Source organism: Lepidothrix coronata, unplaced genomic scaffold (assembly GCF_001604755.1).
Source record: "Lepidothrix coronata isolate B3197 unplaced genomic scaffold, Lepidothrix_coronata-1.0 Scaffold73, whole genome shotgun sequence".
In the NCBI taxonomy this organism is placed as follows: Eukaryota; Metazoa; Chordata; class Aves; order Passeriformes; family Pipridae; genus Lepidothrix; species Lepidothrix coronata.
The window spans coordinates 3,981,418-4,003,895 of NW_016690253.1; the positions used below are offsets into that span (position 1 = coordinate 3,981,418).

At 57.4% G+C, this 22,478-nt stretch overlaps 1 protein-coding gene across 2 annotated transcripts in view; it reads left to right on the top strand.

The window, feature by feature from the left end:
• The window catches only part of EFNB1 (ephrin B1), a 50,778-nt gene extending 32,445 nt beyond the window's left edge, over positions 1 to 18,333 (top strand). Inside the window, exons 3-6 of one of the 2 annotated variants that reach the window (XM_017819289.1) lie at positions 11,694 to 11,786; positions 12,680 to 12,808; positions 13,792 to 14,096; positions 14,432 to 18,333. In XM_017819289.1, coding sequence (XP_017674778.1) covers positions 11,694 to 11,786; positions 12,680 to 12,808; positions 13,792 to 14,096; positions 14,432 to 14,638 — 734 coding nt within the window. In that variant the 3' untranslated portion in view covers positions 14,639 to 18,333. Of the gene's footprint in view, positions 1 to 11,693; positions 11,787 to 12,679; positions 12,809 to 13,791 lie in introns of both variants that reach the window. The other variant, XM_017819291.1, reaches the window with a different exon arrangement.
• The last annotated feature ends 4,145 nt before the right edge of the window (positions 18,334 to 22,478 follow it).

Genomic DNA, 22,478 nt, shown 5'->3' on the forward strand with positions numbered 1-22,478 from the left:
CCTTGGAGCCGGGAGCTGCCAGCTGAACTTTGGCCCCTGGGTGGGCTGAGGATGCTCCTGTGATCTGGCCATACCCTCTGCCGAGCAGCCCCAGGAGTTCTTTCTGCCAAGAAATAAAATAGCCAAAAAAACAAAGTCAAAAGTCTCCCGAGCAGACCACCCACGTGTTGTCTTTTTTTGTCCCCCCATTTTTTCCCCCCTCCCTCTCCCCGAGCTTTGCCTGGACACACAAAGGGTTTTTTTCCTTCCTTTTCATTTCTAAGCCAGGGAAGCGCCACTGAAGCCGAGGGGAGCAGGACGTGTGCCGCTGGAAAACCTGCCCACAGGAGCCGGGGGCTTCCCGGGGTCCCTCCCATTCAGGGCTGCTCCTCGCCCTCGCTTTGGATATGCCAAGCCTTGTTTAGGGACACTTTTATCATGGAGGGACACGGCCCTAGCCCTGGGCTTAGCAATGAAAAGGCTTTTGAAAGCCGACATTCCCTGTCCCTGTCCTCTCCGGAGCCTCGCACTGGCCCCCTCCACGCCAGCTCCAGGCTTTCCTTGAAAGCATCTTTGCTCCAGAGGCTGGGCAGGGGAAGGTGATGCTTCTTCCTAAGCCTTTCCATAAAGAACAAGATGTGGCATCTCCTGCCTGCAGGTCCATGGTGAATGCAGAGGCTCGGGGGGACCGTGAGGCTCCAGCAGGATCTAGGCACCATCCCCAGGGTGGGGTGCTGAGAGGGCAGAGGAGCTGGGAATTTGGGAATTGGGTGTTCTTCTCCATGACAGGCTGTGATTTCTTCCATCCCTGGTCTCCCAGGTGCTTCCCTGCCTGCTTTTGGTGCCTGGGTGGGATTCCCTGTCCCTGGCATCCCATCCCCTCCCTACAAAACCATCCTGCACCATGGGCAGACAGAGGGAAGTGTGTGCTGGTGGCTCTCTGGGCGGTTGCTCCTGCTGTGCTGTGTGGGAGGTAGGAAGGTGAGGTCCAACAGGAAGGAATTTTTGCTGTTTTCCCCAAAGGGAAGTCTTTTCAGTGGTTCCTGGGCCAAACACAAAGCCATGGGCAGGCTGCTGGGAGCATCCATGGGGACTCCAGGGTGGTTTGTACTTGCAGACTGGTGTGTAGATGCAGGTTCTTCTGCCATTCCCTGGCCAGCAGTGAGGTTTGGATCATTCACAGCATCCTGATCAAGGCAGGCACGTGATTCCTCCGCCTTCTGTCCCTGCAGAGCTGGTGGAGAGGCTGGTGGCTTGTGAATGGCTGAAATGGGAGGGAGGAATGTATCCCAGTGCTTCAAAATTATCTGTTCAATTGCATTTTGGGTTGGCAGGAGCAAAAGGACACAGGAAGGGGGAAACTGAGGACTCTTCTGGGAAGATATTGTCCAGAGGTGGGGTGGGGGTCCTGCTTCGGGCCTGCAGGTCCCCTGCCACATGTGTGGGAGTGTGGCCATACCAACCTTTCTCCTCAACCTTGGTTTTGTGGATTTCTGGTGATTTTCCTTGTTTCCATGGCAGTCTGTGTCCCACTGGAGTGGCCTTCCCTCTCCCTGGTGCCTGTGCTCCCGGGATGCTCATGGGCAGCTCCGGCCCCGCCAGGGCTCAGCCAGCCCTGCAGGTTCAGCTCCCTGCACCTCCCTTCCTAATTCACTCCGGCTCCTAATTGCGTTTGCTGCTCCTCTTTGAACTTGCTCCAGTTTCACTATCTCTGGTAATGAGGTGCCTGGATAGAGATCCATTAATCCCCATGTCCTGGCAGCAGGGCGGTGTGAGAAGGAGCTCCCGGTGTGGCTCCCTGCCATGTCAGAGCTCTGGATCAGAGAATCAAAGAATAGTTTGGATTGGAAGGAACTTTTAAAGGTCACTGAGCCCATCTCTGGAATGCCCCATCCTGGAAGTGTCCAAGGCCAGATTGGATGGGGCTTGAAGCAACCTGGTCTAGTGGGAGGTGTCCTTGCCCATGGCCGGGGGATGGAACAGAATGATCTTTAAGGTCCCTTCCAATGCAAACCATTTCATGATTCCATGATCTTCAGCTCAGTCAGGTCTGTGAGGGGTGTTGGTGGTGCCCAGCCGTGCTGGTGCCTCTGTGCTCTGGCAGGGATGTGCCTGGTGGCGTGTTCTTCAGCCTTGCACTTGCTCCATCCTCGGACACGGTTCCCCAGTTCGTTCTCTGTTTGGTTTTGGGGTTGTTGGTGGTCCTGGAAGCCCCTTCTGTGTTCAGTGGGGTGTGGGATGATGGAGACCGCCAGACAAACCTTGATCAGCCTTTCGGTGCTCTCCAGGCAGCTGTTTGCAGATGTGGTGAGCAGTGCCAAGGTGTTCTTCCAGGTTGGATCTCTCACTTGTCCCTCTGGCAAGCCCCTGGCACGGCTGCAGTGTCTCACCTCTCCCCTGAGCCTCTTTAAAGCACAAAGGCCTTGTTTGATGACAATGCTGAAGTAAAAGCGAGGCTCTGGTAGATGTTTCCCCATAAATCCAATGCGTTTGCTGTTTATTGGGAGTCTTTAAGCCCTTCAATCCATTTTTGATGTAATAACATCCGTAATCCAATCTAACGCTTTTTGGCAGCGGGATCCGGCGGGAGCGGATGTATTACCGAGGGTTGCGTTAAACCCCTTGTCTTGCATTTCTGTTTTTAGATGCAATTAGTCTTAACCTGGCAAGAGTTATTTGTTGTAAACCAGCGCTGCCGCTGCAACGCGGCTTCGTCCCTGGGCTGCGCTACGTCAGCATTTTCAGTGTGGAGAGAGGGGTCACCTATGGACTCCAGCTGCTCCTTCCTCCCTTGGAATTTTTTGGGACACGTTGCCATACTTGCCTTTCTGGCTGTGCTCCTCCAACTTCCGTTGGTTTGGGAAGCCTTTAGCTGGTGCCAGCGTGTGTCCGCGGGGCCGCTGGAGCTCCTTCCTTGGGATTTGATAATTTCCTCCCTGGTTCCTTGGGATGGGGGCTGTGCCCGGGGGGGTTGTCAGCCCGCCAGCTCTTTGCTGATTGCATTTGAATGTGGCCACTTTCATGTGCTCCTCATCTTCCATCCCACAACTTGTTTGGTGGAGATGAGTTGAAAGCCCGAGTGCCGTTTGATGCCGTGATGGGAGCTGTGAACTTCTGCTGATAAAAACCCAATTAACCGGTTTCCTCATTCTTCCCCCAAATGCGTGCCAAGTCCTTGGCCATACCTGTCACATACCTGGGCCAAGCAAAGGCTGGTGGCATCCATCTGATTTTGGGGCTTTGCTCTCTGTCCCTGTCCTGCTGAGAGCTGATGGCAGAGGGTGGGTGGGACCCTCTCCTGCGGGAGATGCCGCGTGGGAGCCGGTGGATCTCTAACGTGTCCCACTCCCGACTTCAAAGCCGGGCTCTGGACATGTCAAACCCAAATAATGGCCCTTAGACAACACGCGGTTCCTTGTCTTGGAGCCTTGTCTGAAGACCGTGACCACAGTAAATGCGATTTTGTTGAGCCCTGTCCCTTAAGCCTCTGCCTCTTTTCTCTTCTCCTCCTCCCTCCTGACCTTTTCGGCTCAGCACTGTCCCCGGACAGCCCCTGGCAGCTGATCTCATGGCTCAGCCTTTCATGGCCCTAATAGGGATGAAAAGCCCCCTCCAAAAGGGCCGGTGTCCTGCACCCGGCCGGGAGGTAAATTCCCTGTGCTTTGATCTGCTCTGGGGCCGGGGGGCCCTGCCTGCCACAAACACCCGGCCGGGGGTCCCGGTGCCCGCTTAACTCCCTGGCTGCTGGGCAGCCTGGCCCTGCCCGCAGCCCTGGCACAGCCAAGGGTTTTGGAGATGGCCACTGGGTTGTGTCTGCCCGGGAAATTGGGCTCCCTGCATCCCAGGATGCTGTTCCCCACCAGAAACGATTTTCAAGAGTGTCTCTTTGGCACTGTCACGACCCATTAGTAGAAAATAAAACGTGTTTAACTCCTCAGTGCTCCTGAAAACAGAGTGACAAGCAGTAGTGAAGTGCAGGGGTGATGGCAGTGAAGAAGTGACATCTCCCCCTGCATCACCTGCCTGATCCTGCTCTGCCCCCACTCCTGGGGCATTGGGAATCTGCCTGTCCCCCCAGAATTGCTCCCTCAGCAGCTGTGGCGGGGGGCCCACAGCAAAGCAGCCCTGTAGTTTTTGTGGTGCATCCTCTCTTCCCCTTCCTCATCCTCCCCTTGCAGCCCCTGCTCCCCCAGCACATCTGCAGCAGGAGGACATGGAGATCCCAGGGCTTCTCCTGGAGCTGCAGCTGCACAGGCGTTGGCAGATCTGGCTCTTCATCAGTGGTCACTTCTGAGGGCTTCCTCCATGACACGAAAGAGAGATAACGTGGCTCCTTTTGGATTAAACTTTAATTAAGAGACTCTCAAGGCAGAAGCAGCCATCAGCTCGACAAGGAATTGAAACAAATCCTGGCATACTGGTGCATCCAGGAGATTTGTGCATGGATAAGTGCAGGCAGCTACTTCCTTGGCATGTTTTTTAAAATAACCACTTCTTCATCCAGACCCTCTCCCCGGGCTTTCCCCTGGCATCCCCATTGCACTCTACTGCTCCCGTAGCTGCCAAAGTGCGGGGAAGAGGCTTGTAGGGACCACTACAGCTCTGACCTGGTGTGGAAGGGTCCATGACAGTGTGTGCTGGGTCCTTTTCCACACCTGATTTCTAAAGATCTGTGTTTGTCCACCTCTAGACCAGACCAGCCATGCAGGCAGGGCTGCCCAGCGGTGTGAGGCACCTCTGGCATCTCACCTTTCCAGAGTGGATTGGTGTCACTCTCCATTCCAAGCCTCTTTGCCCTGGGACTGCTGGTTTTCTTGCTGCTGTGTAATGGCTGTGCTCTTTGATCCCCCCTGGCAGTGCAGAGCAGGGGTTACACAGCTCAGGGAGAGGCGGCTGCAGGAGCAGCAGGATCGGGGCACAGCTGCTCCCCCCTCTGCAGTGGGATCTTCCCTAAGTTGGGGGCCAGAGAGGCCCCTTTCTCCACCATTACTCAGCAAGAGGGCAAGTCCTTGTCTGGATAATCAGGGGCTTATTTGGCACGTACTGGAAATGTCTAAATCCTGCAGCTCAGGGTGTTGCTGGAGACCGTTTGGTGCCGTGCTGGTGTCCTGGAGCCAGAGGGCTGAGACCAGCCTGGGGTCCTGCCATGTGTGCTCCCTGGGAGCAGTGGATCAGTGAGCTCCTGCTCCAGCTGTTGTGGGGTGAAGCACTGGGAGCCAAGGGTGATCCTGCTCCAAGCTGGGCTCCTGTGGGTGCACGACCACAGCAGAAGCAGTGCCTGGGCTGGCTCCTCTCCCAGCCATGGGATTATTTGCATCTCTGGGCCAGGAGTTGCACCCATGTCACCTCCCCACTTCCAGCAGGTTCCTGATGCTTATGCAAAGTTTGCCTTTAATTGCAGTGGGGTTTCCTCCCGGAGCTCCTGTCCCTGCCTGCTGCAGGGCACCTCCTCCAGGCAGCTGGAGCTTCCAGAACATTTGCACATGAATCAGCCTCTCCATCCCTGATAACCTGGAGTTTTCTCTGAGCCACTGGAGCGAGGTTGGAGCCCTTAGTGGTCTTGGGGGCAGCGTTGGCTCCATGTGGGGAGGAGCTGGCATTGAGAATGGCACTGTCCATCCCCATCCCCTTCCCAAGGGATTTCTGAGTCATCTTGCAGATGTTTTCCTACCTAACAGGAGAGATTTACACCCTGTTAAAAGGCAATAAGCGCTTTCCTCCCCTCCTGCTCCCAGCGGGGCCCACAAATGACTCTGGCAGAGCATCAGGTGGGGAATTACGTGGCACTTTCTTCCTGACCTGTAACCAGTTGCTTGGGGCGGCCACAGAGTCTGCACAAATCATCTTTCTGCACAAATCATCTTCCTTTTCCAGCAACACGTAGTTTTTGTGGAAGGGGTGGATAGACCTGGAGACAAAGGGTTTATTTAGTGCCGTGTTCCCCCTGTGCTGGGCAGGGAGCAGGGCAGAAATGGATGATGCTTCCACGGCTCATCCACATGGACAGCTTGCAGTGCTGATGCTAAAGGGCCTGTGAGAGAGTCAGCAAGCTGTGGTCTTGCAGCCAAGATGTGCTTTTCGGCCTGGATGAGGTTCCCTGCAATATAACAGTGACTCTTAATTATGATACTAATTAGGGTTGGTTATAATTTTCCACCAGAAAGCTGATTTAATGGGAAATTAGGTTTTCACTTAAGTGAAAGTGTTTGCTGTTGTTCTCCCTTTGCCCCAGGAAAGCATGTTGAGAGAGTGGAGCTGTAGCAGGTGAGGATCAGTGGTGTGTGTTCTCCTCCCTTCTTCTTTCCCCTGTCACTGGCTGACACTGCCAGCCCTGTACTGTGCGTGTCCCTCCACTCCCTATAAAGATTGGGGCTAATTTAACCTTTTAATTTGATTTTGGGGGTGCTGGCCTTGGCCAGGGGGAGATGAACCCCATCCCTGCCAGACCCTCTGCGACGATTTTCATTCCCATTTCCAGCAGTGCATTTGAACTGGTGATTTTCCCACTGTGTTTGCTGGAGCAGGAGTGTGGGCTGGGATGTCCAGATTCCCAGGGCTCCACTGGCTGTCTGCAGAGTGACTGCAGGGATGGGCTCCCTCACCTTCCCAGTACAGGTGGGGAGGGACAAAACGATCCCAGTTGGCTCCATGGCACTGGTGCTGGCTGCATGGGCCGGCAGTGCCCCTGATGCCAGGTCAGTGAGCAATGGGGCCACTCCTGGGGTCAGCGGTGCTCGAGGATCAGCCTCCTCTTTCCATGCTGGACCGGGCGGCTGGAGCAGCTCTGGAGCAGCTCTGGAGCAGCTCTGGAGCTGGCAGGAGGGTGTGTGAAACCCAAGCCTTGCACCTTCTGTGCCGAGCGGGGACAGGACAGGGCCGGGCTGGCTCAAACACACGTTTCGGGGGCCGGAGGGCCCCTTCCCGGCGCAGCTGCCTCGGGAAGGCTGGAAGGCTGGAAAGCTGCTGCCGGCCCCGCTGGCAGCTTGACAGCGTGGGGTGGGCTCCCCCCACACAGCCCCTGCCCCAGGCCTGGCAAACACCCCAGCCAATGTGCTGGAGCTCATGGAAAGGGCTGGGGAGATGTGTGCAGGGTGGGGGGAGGTGTGTGGGGTGGCGGGATGTGCATGAAATGGGGGGCTCATCTCCCCACAGCAGGGCAGTGAGGAAGTAGCAGTGATAGTGATATTAATACAAATAATAACGGGATGCCGTGAGCGGGGGCTGCGTGTCCCTGCTGCCAGGGAGGAGGAGGAGGAGGAGAAGGGGCTGTAACCAAGCCGTGCTCTCTGGAGGCCCCGAGCAGTTTGTGTGCAGCGGAGCAGGCGGGTGCCTCTGCTCGGTGACCTGGAAGTGGCTCCGTGTCCCCTGGGGTGCCAGCCCTGGCTGGGATGGGGGAGGAGGGAGCTCGGTGCCCGTGATGGATTGGGCGCCAGTGCAGCACCTCTGTGTCAGCACCAAGGGACATAAAACAACTTGAAGGACCTGGAGAAGAGGGGAGGTGGCAGGAGATGGATTTTTATTTTAAGTAGAGTGTTTGTGGATTCCTGCAAGGATCTGTGGCGGTGTTGGAGCACACTGGAGATGTGTGAGACATGTCTCAAGGGTGACCCATAAGGTCTTCACCTGTGCCAGGAGGGTCTTTCAGCCTGGCACGAGTGTCTTGGCTGAGTCAAGGCTGCTCTGCACCATCTGCCCCTTGCCAGGATTGGTCCCTCAGCTCTGTTGGGATTGGGGTCAGGCTGCGGGGCACCGGTGGGTGCCGGTGGGATGCAGTCACCTCACCTAAAGTGATGGAAACACGAACCTTATGCAGGTCTGGGGGTAAGGGGGGCTTGGGGGAGGCGTCCGGGCTGCGGCCACACCGTGCCTGGCTGGGTCTGGAGCAGGGCTGTGGTGCACAGATGGAAGAGTGATTAAGAGCAATAAAAGGAAAGAGACTTGGATTCGCTACAGTCTCAGCACATTAATTGTGCTTTGGGGCCCAAATCATAACGCAACCCTGCTAGAGGGAATCCAGGAGAGAAACCAAACATCTCGCTCTGTCCAAGGCTGACCATTTAAGAGACCCTTGCCTTCATCTCCTGCCAGGTATTACTTCCAGCGTCTCCCATCTGCCAAAACCCGAGTTCTCCTCTGAAATATTTTGAGGGGAAGAAGAAAAGCTTTGGTAACACTGAGTGCTGGTGTGGGGAAGCAGTGAGATGCGAGAGCACATGCCATGGCCTGCTTGGAGATGGGACTAAGAGGTTGTGGGGGCTCTCAGTCATCTATCCTGGCTCCTGGTGTGTGTCATGAGGCTGGACTTGGTGTGAGGAATGCCAGGAGTGGAGGTCCTGTCTGTGCTTCCATGGTGGCTGAGCATCTCTAAATTGACAAGCAATTACATGGTTAATGGTATCACTGGTAAATCCTCATCACTCACCAGAGGGGCTTAATGCTCCATTAGGGAAAGGCATCTGATGGCTCTGGGGGCTGGGAGAGGCCTTGCTCTCAGTGGAAGTCACCTGGCCAGAGGTTGTTTTTGCTCTCCCAGCCCTACAGCCAACCCGTGAATCCCTCCAGAGTGGAACAGGGCTGGAAAATGCTCCTGTACACTCGTTGTCGCTGGAGCTGGATCGAGCCTCGCTCCTGTGGTGAGTGGAGGTGACAGTGTTGTTTGAGACCTGCCATTTCCTATTGCCTGGGTATTCCCAACTCCCTGCCTGGTCCCTCCGTGGTGTCACAGCTCTGCCTCCTGCTGCCTCCCTGCAGCTCCTCTCTCCAGCTCAGGGCTCTCCCACCTCTCCTGCAGCTGCTGCTGTGCCTGTGGATTTAACCTTTTCCTCCAGTGTTCCTGTGGGTTTGCTGATGCTGGATTCCATCGGCAGCTGAGGACTGGGGGTGTCACCTGCGCTCACCCTGAACGAGTGGCACAGGCGCTCCGGGACTCCATCGAGTGCCTCCTGGATCCCATGTCTTCACTGGACCTGGGCTGACCTGATCCTGGAGCCTCCTGCTTGGGCTTCCTCCACTGGGAGAGCAGGAAACAGAGCGGGAGGACCAGCTCTCCATGGCTGAACTTCACAGGGAACCACGCTGGAGGAGCCTTCACCTCTGGGTCCTTGGGGACCCCCAGCCACAGCCCCTGCCCTGCTGGACTTGCTGCTCAGCACATCCCTCTGTCCTGCGTGTTCATATCAAACCCACCAGCCATTGGACTCTTCACCATTGGGATGGATTTTGGAATTTTGACTTTTGGAAGCCCAACCAGCCGTGTGGAGCATCCAGCTTTGCTCTGCCCCATTGTGGATTTATATGGAGCGTGGCAGCGTGTCCCTGTTTCCAGAGGCCATTCCAAGACCATCACTGTGGGTTTTACAAGTGTTTTGCCCTTCTAACTGCTCCTTTTTACATTACCTCAAGCAACTGCTTAGTTTTTCCAGGTGGTTCCCTCTCAAAGCTACTTTCTCCCTCATCATTAACACGAGCAGAACAAGAAGAACCTTCGTGCCCAAGTCCTGTGTGTGGGGCAGGAAGGAAGATGCTCAGCTGTGTCCCTTTGTCCATCCCTGTGGCTCCAGCTGCCATCCCTGTGGCTTCAGCTTCCGTCCCTGTGACTCCAGCTGCTCCCTCTGTCCTCTTTGGACCTTTAATGTTTTTGTTGTATCCAGACACAGCGTCTCTGTAGTTATTTGGAGGAACTGCTGTCTCCTGTCACTGCTGCCTTTGTGGGATCTCCTGGCTTCCACACTTGAGCCACGATTTGTCTGTACCTCGTTTTGATATAATTAGGTAATTATTTATAAACAAGACTCACGAGGCCTCGCAGAGCCTGGTTTTTACAGACTGCCCCGTTCTCCCCGAATGGATGAACCTCTTTGACATGGAGCAACCTGTGGCATGGAGCTGGGAAGGTGGGAAGCTGTTCATGGAGCAGCTTCAGTGCCGTGAGCTGGGATGTATCCACTTATTTCACCCCCAAACCAGTGCCTCTGGCCTTCAACAACTGAGCTGCTGTACTCTCTGCTGGAGTTCTCTCCCTGAGATGTTTTTATGGGGAGTCTGAGCTCAGGCCCCTCTTGGTTGGATTCTGAAGAGCCTGAACGGGCTGTTGGGGGCCTTCCTCCGCATTCCCAGGCGTTTGTGTGGGGATTTGTGCTGACAGTGCTCCCGTCGGATCACCCGCCAGCGGATCCCAGCTGCCTGGATGCACAGCTCCATCCCAGGGGCCGTGGGAGAGGAGAGAACTCGGCCCAAGGACTTTGTGATCAGTAAAACATTTGCTGGTGCTTCAGACGAGAGCCTGGATTGCACAGAGGTGTTTGGAAAGAGCCGATGGACTTGGAACTGCTTCCCAGCGGGATCTGGATGTGCTTTCTGGAGTAACCCAGCGTGGAGGCTCATGGAGGCACCCGAGGGTCCTGTTGTGGGAAGGGGAGTGCGGAAGGACGACCTTGCTCTGTACTCCAGCCTCTTCCTATCCCCTCACTGACACCCAGCAGGGTCCAATGGATTCATCCCAAATTTCCACTGGACACCTGCCCTCCCACCCCCCCGTTTTTGCAGGATGGAGGCAGGATCTGGGCTGTGCAGGGAACCTGAAACCCCGGGGCTGAGCTTTGGTGTTGAGGCTTGGGTAGGTGTTGGCTGTGCCGTGCCGGCCAAGTCCTGCCTTGTGTCTGGAAAACTATCCCCGTAGCTCCGTGATTCTCCTTCGCATCACATTCCCGACGCCGTGTCTGAGCTCTGCCTGGGTTTTGTTGCTTCCCTGGGTGAATAAATCCCCGTGCTTGGATTTGGTGGAGCACTGGGATGCCACGATGGATGGAGGTGCCAGTTTGGGAACCATTGTGATCCCTGGGCAGGGCTGGCTGTGTGCCAGTGCTGCTCCACACCTGGCACAGCGTCTGTGTCCAGGGTCCTTTTGGGGTCAAAAACCAGATTTTTGAGTGTGGTCAGCAGAATCTGCCCTTTAGGTGCTTAATTCTGCAATCTCCTGGTTTGGGTTTTTGATCTCTCCTGTCCCCCCCGCCCTGAGCTTTCCCCACTGTGGGGAGAGGGCTGGAGGGTGGGGCTGTTCCCTGCGGGATGGCAGCAGGAGCTGTGCGGTTCCCTGCGCTCCCGCAGGATCCAAAGGCTTCAAAATCTGTGCTGGCTACAGCGAAAAGTTAATGTGAATTTAAGTGACTTCTGCCCTGCAATTAGAGCCCCTGGAGCCCACTGGGGCTCTGAGTTTACATTCTTCACCGAGGCACAGGGTGTAATTAGAGATGTATAATTTAAACTGTGCATATGCAAGTGTTCCCATTCTGCACCAGGAGCAAAGGAAATTATCCAGGAATTAAAGGGGGAGGAGGGTGCAGGCAGGGAGAATGGCTCACTTGTGTGGATGTGGCAGTGAGGGGAAGCTGGAGGGATCACGTCCTCACTGCTGCAGGCAGCTTTGAAGGGGCAGGAGCTGGGAATTCAGTGGGCTCTGGACTGGGGTGTGAAAATGTGGCTGTAACGTGGGCTCAGGTGGGAGGTGCTGGGGGGGAGCTGGGACAGTGCCAGGGGACAGCAGGGACCTGACTAGGGACAGCAGGGACCTGCCTGGCAGTGCCAGGGGACGGTGGGGACCTGCCTGGTGGTGCCCATGGAGAATCTGACCTGCACAGTGGTGCCAGGGGACAGTGGGTGCCTGCCCGCCTGTTCTCCCAGGAACCTCATATAACATTCCCTCTCTTTTCTTGCAGCCACTTCCAACGGGACGCTGGATGGCCTGGAGAACCGGGAAGGAGGGGTCTGCCAGACGCGCTCCATGAAGATTGTCATGAAAGTGGGGCAGGGTGAGTCCTGCCGCGCCCTGGGGTCTCCTGCTGCCCCTCAGCTGGGGTCCCTGTGCTGCTCTGGGGGTGGTTCAGGATTCCAGGGAAGCTGAGGCCACACCAGCTGCTCCCGGGAGCCCGGGTTAGTTCAGCAGAATTCCATTTTTAGGATCTTTTCTCCTCCCTTTTTTCTCTTGCCAATATCACACATGTGCAGAGCACTGGGATTCAAAGGGAGTGATTGTTCCCGGTCACCTCGTGGTCCGTGTCCCAGTGGGAAGCGAACTTGGCATGGAACCCACGAGCTGTGCGAGTGCCTTGGGGAGGGGCTGGCACAGGCAGTGCCCTCGTGACTTCCCGGGTATCCGAGGAGGGGTTGGAGCTGGGCAGGGGTCAGGGATTGGGCTTGGCAGCTCTCAGCTGTCACTGGTGGCAGTGGGACACCATGGGCTCTTCTCCTGGAGCTCCTGCTCCCCATGCTGAGCTGCCTCCCAGCCCCAGCCATGCCCTGGGCTCGTTTCGGCCCCGACTCAGATGTGCAGCTCCCGATTCTGCTTCTCATTATTGTGTTTGCACGTTGGGGCCAATATTTATAATAAACAGGCAAAGCTGTGCTGCAGCCTTGGCCTCCTGCCTGCCCTTCCCTTCCTCCCCCTGCCCAAGCAAGAAACCTGCCCCAGCCCACGCACAGGAGCTCCGAAAAGAGAAAACCAGGGAATTAGGGTGAGGACCTGCTTCCCACAAGCCCTGGAGCAGCTCAGCCTTGCTCGGTTGCTCTCAGCATCTCCCATCACTCCTGTGCCCCGTGGGAGCAGCTGGGATTTAGGGGCAGTTGTTCTTTAGGGGCAGAACAAGCTGCTGCCATTCAGGTTGAATTGAGGTTTCTCATCCATCCCTCCCCTCCCCTTTCCCAGATCCAAACGCGGTGATCCCAGAGCAGCTGACGACGAGTCGGCCGAGCAAGGAGTCGGACGACACGGTGAAGATGGTCACGCAGAGCCCGCGCAGCAAGATCCCGGCGGTGGAGGAGCCCGGCAAGCCGGGTGGGTTTCCCAGGGACCCCTGCAGAGGGATGGGGCTCTGTCTTACAGCTGGAGGATGCTGGCCTTGTTGCATGGATCCCAGGGGATACCAGGCTCTCTGGATCAAGGACCTGGATGGGTTTCCCATGAGCATTGTGCCCATCTCTGCCATCCCTGCTGCTCACAGCAGCTCCTGCCCCAGCCCAGGGACCCTCAGGCCTGGCACAGCCTGACTGTGGTGTGGAGCAGCTTGGGTTTGTTTTCCCAGCTCCTGGCAGGAGCTTTGCAGGGAAGTGCTGTTTCAGCACTCTTCTTCCTCCTCCTCCTCCTCCTCCTCGCTGCCCATCTGTTCCTCACTGTACATCTGAGAGTGCTTGGAGGAGGTGAGGTCCTTGGGTTTGTGAGCCGAGCCCATGTGAGAGCCCTTTGAAGATGGTTTCCTCAGTTCCTGACCCCGCTGAGAGCAAAATGAAATCAGACAGAGCAGGGAAGAGTTGTTTGTTTCTTCCCACCTGGATCAGCTGCTGAGCACTCCCTCCTTGGGAGCTGTGGCTGCCCTGGCCCGAGGGTCAGTAATCAGATATTGGGGGGCTCCGGGTGTCAGGGCCCACTTTCACCAGGACATCCAGGCTGGTTTTGGAGAGCAAGGGCTCCCAGGGTGCAGGCTGATGGTCACCTGGACACAAGCAATGCTCTGCTCCATAGGCTGGCAGATGGAAAGGGGGAGCAGTGATGTGGAGTGAGGGAGAGGACACGATTCCCCTCCCTGCGGATACTCAGGGTCCCGCCCAGTCCTTCCCAGGGATGTGTTGGTCTGACTGGGGTGGGAAGGTGATGAGGGGTCTGCTCCCCTCCCTGGAGGCACAGATGTGCTAAGTTTGGGAGGCAGAGAGGGGTCCAATGGATGACTCGTCCACCTGCTCCACATATGTGATCCATGCACGGACAGAGCACGGAACTGGCTGCCTGGCAGGGTCTGAATCCCCTCTCCCTTTGCCTTGCAGGCTCTGTCAACCAGGATGGCCAGGAGACCCAAGGTCCCAGCGACGGCTTCCTGAGCTCCAAGGTGGCCGTGTTCGCGGCCATCGGTGCCGGCTGCGTCATCTTCATCCTCATCATCATCTTCCTCGTCGTGCTCCTGATCAAGATCCGCAAGCGGCACCGGAAGCACACGCAGCAGCGAGCCGCAGCCTTGTCCCTCAGCACCTTGGCCAGCCCGAAATGCAGTGGGAACGCGGGCTCGGAGCCCAGCGACATCATCATCCCCTTACGGACTACAGAGAACAACTACTGCCCGCACTACGAGAAGGTGAGCGGGGACTACGGGCACCCCGTCTACATCGTGCAGGAGATGCCCCCGCAGAGCCCAGCCAACATTTACTACAAGGTGTGAGGAGCAGCCTGGGAACGGCCGATGCAGGAGCGCGGGAGCGCCGGGCGCGGGGGCCCGCCCCGGGCTGGCGCCGGAGGGAGGAAGCGAAACGACCCCCCCGGCACGGCGGGGCAGCGCCGGGGCTGCGCCGGGGAGCGGATGGCTCACGCTCACGTGCTGATTCTCCCCTTTGTATTTAGTTTTGTAGTTCTCAGCTTTTGTAATCCCGAGACTCGAGGGTGAGCCTTCAGCCTCCTCCTCTTCTTCTCCAGACTGTGGCCGGCCGTGGGGGCAGGCGCCGTGCCTTTCCGTGCTCGGGACACCGCTGGCAAACCCGGAAACTCCACCTCCCCTTTTCGTTCTGGGATTTTCCCTCCGTCCTTGCTGAAGTGCCCGTGTGCCAGCGCCGCGGGGGTCCGGGAGCCTGGAGCGACGCCGGGGCCGTGTCCGAGGAGCAGCAAGCGGCCGAGGGGGGATGAGGAGGAGGAGGAGGAGGAGGAAGCTTTGCCACGGTGCCAAGATGCAGACAACTGTGCAGGGAGGAAGCTGGCAAACCCGATTTACTACTACTACTATTATTATTATTATAATTATTTTAATTTTTTTGTAACATTTTTATTTTTGTGAATTCCGGGCGGGACTCCGGCCCGCCGCCTTCGGGCACACGCCATCGCCTCCTTCCAGCACGCCGTCCCCCCGGCCCCGGGGCACGTCCCGCTCCCGCCGCTGCCCCTGGAAACCTTTGTGTTCGTAGCTGTTGACTCTTGTTTTAGTCTCTTTATAAAAAGAAAGAAAGAAAAAAAAATATTCTATCTACACCCTGTCTCAAACATTCAGTGCGTGAGGGTCCGGGGCTCCTCCTGCCCCGTGCGGAGCAGCTGTGGCCCGGCAGCCCTTCCCGACCCCTCCGGAGCATCCCACTGTGGAGAAAAGCCTTTGGGTTTCCATTGGGCTGGAGCTGAGCCTGCTGGAAGCAAAGCAGGGGGTGGCAGGGGTAGCTGCAGAACCCCCAAGCTGGGCATGCTGTGGGAGGTTGTCCTTGGAAGGGAAAACTGGAAAACAAATGTTCCCGACCCACAGCTCATGCCGGAGGTATCAGGAGGAGGCCGGCGCTTGGGGCTGGAGTACCAGGCTTGGCTCAGTTGGGAGCTGAGCCAAAGGCTTTTCCATGCCCCTTGGTGAGACCTGCTTTGGGGACCAGCCTTTACCATGCCTGTCCCCCCACCCTGCTCCTGGCACAGGAGTGTCCTTGTCCTGCCACCTCCTTGGGGTCCCACAGCCCGGGCTCCCCCACCCTTGCCTTGCCCATCTCCTGCCTAACACTGGACAGGGTTGAGCTTTTCTGGTGGGATCATTCCCTGCTTCCTCTTCCTGGGGGGACCTGCTGGCGCTGTGGCCAATGCCAGTGGGCATGGTGGAGCTGGCTGTGCCCTGTCACCCACCTGTCCTCTGGCTGTCCCCCCTTCCTCACTTTCTTTTCCTTCCAGCAGTAGCTGCTTTTGCTCAGGGAGCAGGAGTGGGGCCAGCAGGGCTGCTCCGCCTGGGCTGTTCCCGCCTGTCCCCAGGGCCCCGAATCCCGTGTTAGGAAGTGCCCAAAGAGCGAGGGAGCTGCTCTGCTAAAGTGCCTTGACGAGGAGTGGGCAGGGGTGGGGGGGCAGAGCAGGGACGGGGGTCCCGATGGCTCGGGGTGTCCGGTGACTCGGGGGTTCTGGTGGCTCGGGTGCTGCGCTGGGGTTTGGCCCCCAGCGGGATGGGAGCATCCTGGGGTGTCACACTGTTGGGTTTGTGGTGTTCTAAGGCAGGAATTGGGGCCGGAGCGGAGCAGGGTGTCCCAGCTCTCCTCCTGCCCTCAGCATCCCGAGGTGATTTGGTTTCCAGGGCCCCGAACCAGCTGCTTCCCTAGGGAGGGATGAGCTGCAGTGGGTGCTCCTCCCTGCCCTGCCCCTCTCCCTGTTCCCCCCGTCCCTCCACTGCTTTTCCCCACGTAGCACCTTCCGTCCCTCTCTTTTCCATGGCATCCGTGCCAGTGCTGCCCACCCTGGCCCGGGAACCATCCCCACCAGGACACTCCATTCATTCCCTGCTGGGGAATGGGATCTGCTCTTGGAAATCCCAGAAAATTGTGTCTTAAAAAAATCCCCCTTTCCTTCTCCCGTCTGCCAAACCTCAGCCTGTGGTTCCCAAAGTGGCAGAGCCCTGGCTGGGCGGTGGTGGCAGTGGTGACAGTGACAGTGGAATCCCTTGGGAGCAGCGGCCGGAGTGGAGGGGCAGGAGAGGGACAATGTAGTTTTGGTTTGGTTTTGCAGACAATGGGACGGAATCTGGCCACGGGTTGTAAAAGTGATCTGACAGTGCTGGTGGCTTCCCACAGTGGCCATCCCCAGCTGACGTCCCCATCAGTCCAGCTCCTGCTGGGAACAGCTGGAAGACCTTGTAAATATGTGAAGAAAGGGTGAAATCAGAACTCTTGGTTTTTGTCGAGCACCTCAGGCTGCTGGGTCCTGGATTGGAGTGTGTCCCTCGGGTTCTTTTCATGGAAAGTATTGAAGTTTGGTTGATTTTTTCTTTTTTCTTTTTTTTTTCTTTTTTTTTTAAATTTTTTTTTTTGTTTCCTCCCCGTTTTGTTTGTGTAAATACTAGTCTTTTTTGGAAGAAATAATGTAAAGATGTTTTGTATAAACTCCGAATTATTTTCTGGTTGCTTTTTCTTAGAAAAACAAAATGAGAACTTAAAAAAAAAAAAAAAAGAAAAAAAAAGAAATTTTAACCACGAGAACGGGTGTAAAACATTGTCATAGTGCTCAGCGCTGGAGCCCACGGGCTGTGCTGGTGTGGGGGCTGCTGGGGGGCGGCACTGGGGGGCTGTGCCCTCAGTATAATGCAGGAACGGATGGGCTCCAAGCAGAGAGGGAAACTGGGAGTCTGGGATTCTATTCCATTGATTCCAGGTCAGACCTGGCTCATTCCCAGTGAGTTTCTGGCTGCCCTGGTTCCGGGCAGAGCTTTGAGCCCCGACCTGGGCACGGGCAGAGACTCGATGACACACGGTGACCTAAAGGAGCATCAAATTTATCTCCTTATTTATCTTTAACCAAAAAAAACCCAACCTGGGGATGCAGAACTCAGTGCAACATCCTGAGATCCTGCTCTGCTTTTCCAGGCCTGTGGAGCTGCTCCTGGTGCAGATTCCTTTCCCAGCTATCCCTATTTTCCATCTGCCAACTGCCAGCACACCGTAGCCTCGTCTCTGCTTGGTGCCCGGGCCGGGTTGTTCCTCCTCAGCCCTGCCCACCTTGGGTCCCTGCCCACAGGGAGGTGGCCGTGCCCACCAGAGCCACCTCTGGTGTCACTGGCATGCCTGGCACTTCCCTGTGGGCAGCCGGAAGGCAGCTGAGAGCTCCCAGTCCTCCCAGTGGCTCACAGGAGCTGGACTGGGATCTGCATTATATTGACAGAGGGGTCCTTGAAGGATTCAGAGGCACTGGAGCAGGGATGGACGTCCCTCCCTGCATCCCAGCAGTGCCTCACACCAGCACATCCGCACCATGCTCCCACATTTCAGAGCTGTGACCACGTCCACATCCCACAGCGTCACATCCGTCCCGTGTCCCGAGGGGGGACTGTCCCCACGATCAACCAGCCGCGGGGCTGCTGCCCAGCCCTGTGCCACGGCCTCACCGGAGCATCCGGGCTGCCGGTTCCCTTGTCCATCCTCCGCTGCCGTTAGCCGAGAGGTGGATGTGGGCCTGGAGCCCGGATGCGGCCGGTGCCTGTGTGGGGCACACGGGATGGGGCTTTGGTCATGCGGGAATGGTTTGGGATGCCGGGCACGGAGGGAACGACGCCCCTCTGTGCCAGCACCTCCTCAGGGAGCAGCTGCTCCCGGGCAGGGGCACATCCCGGATCAGGCCTCGGCATCCCCGCTCTGGTTGATCCTCCTGGGCTCCCGGTGGGGCTCCGGTGGTGCCGGGATCCCCTCGGCCGCGCTCCCTGGCACCGCAGATTTTCTTTCTTCGTGTCATGTTCCTCGGTTTGATTCCTTTCACCTTCTCCCAGCTCTCCCTCCCAGTAGCATATCATCGGCATCGGTAACCAGCTCTGTGGCAGCTGAACTCCATGGAGCCGTGATGGAACCTGATATATTGTTAAATAAAAGGGTTTTTTTCCTATGGAATCTCTGCTGTCTCCTGTGTGCTTTTTTCCTGCCCCAGGTTGTGTTTTGAACAGCCACAGCCTGGGCTGAAGAGAACTGGGAAGAGTTGGCTGGTGCAGATCCTCACTGGCATGTCCTGGAGGGATCTGTTGGGTTTGGTTTGGTCAGCAGCAAAGCTTGGAGTTTTTTGTCCAATATTTGCAGCGTGGACTCAGGGTTGGATGGACTCAATGGTTTTAGGATTGGATGTGGATGGATATGGTTGAGTACTCAATGGATATGGTTGGACTCAGTGATCTTAAAGGTCTTTTCTAGCCCAAATGACTCTGATTCCATGGCTCTGTCCCTCCTCTGAGGCCACCAGCTCCCCTTGGGCACAAACCCTGGGCTCAAGGGGCTGGTTCTTGGGCACAACCAGAGCCACTGGGACCATGCCAAGAGTCTGCCAGAGCGAGCAGGGACTGCCGGGATGGGGGTCGAGCTGGGGGGGCCCTGGGTGCACCAGCGGTGCTCAAATGTGGTTTGCTGGTTTGAAAATCCTCCCTCTCTGCATGCTTTGATCCCAGTGGGAATGAAATAACACTTTTAATTTTAAACAGCTTCACTGGTCCCTGATGCCCGAAGGGAGAACTGTAAGTGCCAAACGTGCCGGGACCTGCCAGAGGAGGGAGAAGTGCTTTAACAGGTTCCTGGAGCCCACACCCGGCTGAGGAGCAGGAACGCGGCAGGTCCCCCCTGCTCCGGGGCTGCTCCGGGTGGGATCAACATGGACTCAGGGGTGTGGACCCTGCCAGACCCACAGGATTGCTCCTGGTGCTCCACGTGTGTCCTGAGGCTGCTGCAGGGGGGGTTCCATAGGGCAGGGGTGCAACGGAGCTGCATCATCCCAAAACACGGAGTTTTGGGAGCCTCCGCACTCCCAGTGATCCCACCCTGGTGCAAGGTCCTGTGGAAGCCCCTGGACTGGGAAGGGTTTGCTTGGGAGCACCCTCACCTGTGGCTGTGGTGGGAGGGGACGTCAGGCTGCAGTGCCTGTGCCCATGGGGCACATGGGGAGCCGAGGACACGCGGTGGCTCCGCTCCTGAGGGCCGGCTGGCAGGGAGGGATCAGCAGGATCTTACCCCAGAGCCTCCAGATCTGGAAAGTTCATTAAAGCTGCAGAGCTGCTGATGGTTTTGGATGTCCATCAGGAATGGAGGAGTTATTTTAATTATTTCACATAAAGGAGCTTTCTGTCGAGTTTATTAACTCACCCTTGGCCAGATCCCACTCAGGAGTGGGGCAGCTGCCAGGTCAGCAGAGCTGGAGCGTTTTGAGGGGGTGGGATACTAGGAGTGGTGCTACTGCCACATGCCATGGCCAGGGTGGCACCCACATGGAAGGGGAGCTCATATGGGAAGCACCTTTATGACCTGGTTAAATGATGGGAAACTCAAAGCACCTTGGAGGTGGCAGGGAATGACAGATCCACAGCAATCCCAGCTCTGCTTTGAGACCAGGCTCGACTGGAGCTGGGACATCAGGCCACCCAGGGCCGCTGTGGGGCTCAGGATGAGCCCTAGTGTGGGGAGCACAGGGCAGGGGCACCCCCAGGGTTCCCGGATGGTTGGCTCCATGTGCCGGGGCCGTGCTGGGGGCACTGGTGCTGGCAGGGTGCTCTGGAGTTCCACCTGCCCTTGCCCTCCTATTCCCAGCACTGCCGAGGTATTGCCATCCCTGGAGCTTCCCTCCCCGCCCTGAGCAGTGGTTGCTGCTGCCCATCCAAGGGATAAACAGCCCTGGGAGGCAGCAGGGATAGAGCTGGAGCACCAGTGCCTCCAGCCCCTGTTCCTCCCTGCCTTGACTGTGATTCCCTGGATCTCGGCTGGGCTGAGGGTGAGCAGGGCAACATACCCCAAGTTCCCCTTCCAATATCACACCCCATTCCCCCATCACTGCAGCTCATTCCCAGACCCAGCCACCCTTCCCAGTCCACTCAGCCTCCTCCTCCAGCATTTCTGCTCCGAGGGGAGCATCTGAACCCCCCCAGCCTGTAAGGGGCTGAATAACAGCAATTCCTTCAAATCGCCTTGGCTGGGCCAGCTGCGGCAGCCAGGATTGGGAAGTTTATCCTTGTTTTCCACACAGTATATCCAAAATAACTAACAGGTTCCCCTGGTCGAGGCGCTGGGCTTTTCCCACAGCCAGGCTTTCTGCCTCATCCACCCGCTCGCCTGCACCTGGTTTCCACGGAGAGGAGCCTGGAAGATCCATTAGGCTGTCGTGGAATGCAACGAGTCCCGCGGGCTCCGTAATGAGAGCAATAACGGGAATGCACCGGGGGGCTGTTTGTCACGGGGATGGGGATGGGGATGGGATGGGGATGGGATGGGGATGGGAATGCGGATGGTGGTCTCTCTCGGCGCTGGGCGCTGGAAGGGATGGAAGAAGGAGGAGGAGGAGGAGGAAGAGGAGGAAGAGAGCATGGCTGGTGCTGTCACGGCAGCAGGTCGGGCTCCAGCGCTCTCCCTGTGTTCCTGTGCCGCTGCCAGCCCCGTCCCTGTGCCAGGGCAGCCATCTGTGCCCGAGGCGGAGCAGGGCCGGGCTGAGCCCCGCTCGCACAAAGGCCCCGCAGTTCCCTGGAGCTCGACCCGGCGGAGCTCAAGTGCTCGGAGAAAGGACTCACGTGCTGCCAAGGTTTTTCCTCAGGCAGGCCCAGAGCCAGAGGGATGGATGCAGCCTTGTTCCCCTGGCAGGGCTTCCAGCATCCTGAAAAGGCTTTTCCCTGGTCAGCCAGCTGGGACACACACAGCCCGTGAACAACCTCCTTGGGTATCCTGGTGGGATAACCACGAGGAAAGGGCTGGGCTGGAGAGGTTGCAGGGCTGGGAAAGTCAAGGGACCCTTGGGAGCGTGCTGGGAAGCCATGGAGGGATGAGGAGGAAGCTTTCTCCCAGCAAAACAGGGACCTTCAGGATAAATCCAGTAGTTTTTTTGTTCGTTAAGAAGGAATGAACACAAGTACAGCTCTACAGCAAACATCAGTTAATTATGTGCAAGGTTTTAATGTTCCTGAAACACAACCCTTGGAGAGGGTCCCCTGGCTGCTGGAATGGGGTCTGAAGGAAAAACAGAGATTTTCCTTCTCGGTGAGAGGAAAATGGGAAATACTGGTGCAGGGGCCACCCCAGGAGCCGAGCTGGGGGGGTCCTGCCTCTGAGCCAGCCTTTGACCCCACTGGGATTGGGGTGTCCTGGCTCTCAGCAATCCTGGGACACCGACAGGGGGTTCTCCTGCCTCTGAGCCAGCTCAGAATCTCACTGGGGGGTTACCCCATTTCTTTGGTTGCTCTGTCCCTCTCCCCTGTCCCTGGAGCACAGGGTAATGAGGACACTGTGACTGCAGGGTGGACATGTCCTGGGAATGGTGTGATCCGGGCACCCATCACTTCATCCTATCCCATGGAGGGATGTGCTTGAGCCTTCCTGCCCATTCCGTGTCCTCAGGGCCATGGATGGGAGTGCAGGGATGGGATTTGGGCACAGCTGGGACAAAGCTGTGCATTGGGGTGATCCTGCTGGGTCTCCTGCAGCTCCTGTCCCCATCCCAGGGATCACCTCCAGCCTTGGAGCTGCCCCAGCTGGGAAGGTCCAAGCAAGGCTTCGGTTTCAGCCGAGCTCCCCCCCTAATTCCTGCAGCCTGGTGTAATCCTCCCGAGTGAGCCCAGAGCCAGGTTCCTGCTGGAAATTGGCTCTTGCTGTGGCTCTGAGCTCTTTGTAAGGAAGCTGAGCCAGGAGGAAAAGTGAGCCTGTGACTCCAAAGGGCAGGGGCTGGGGGGGCTTTGCTCTCCTCCACCCGGGGCAGGGGGAGCTCAGGTGGGTCGTGGCCCAGCTGGTGTCTGGTGGCCAGGAAAAAGCCCTGAATCCTGCTGGGAGCTGTGTGGGATCCTTCCTGAGGCCTGGGCCAGGGAATAGGGTGCCATGGGGTGCCAGACCTGGCCGGCAGCAGGAGGCCAAGGGCTTCTCCAGGTGCCCAGGAGGTGTCCCAGCTGGAGTGGGCTTCTCCAGGGGCAGATGGAGGTGGGGGGGTACAGGGAACATCTGGGGAGATGAACGGGTGGGTGAAACGGCAGCTGGATCACAGAGGCAGCTGCCTGTGAGGTTATTTCCCTTTGCATCAATGAGAG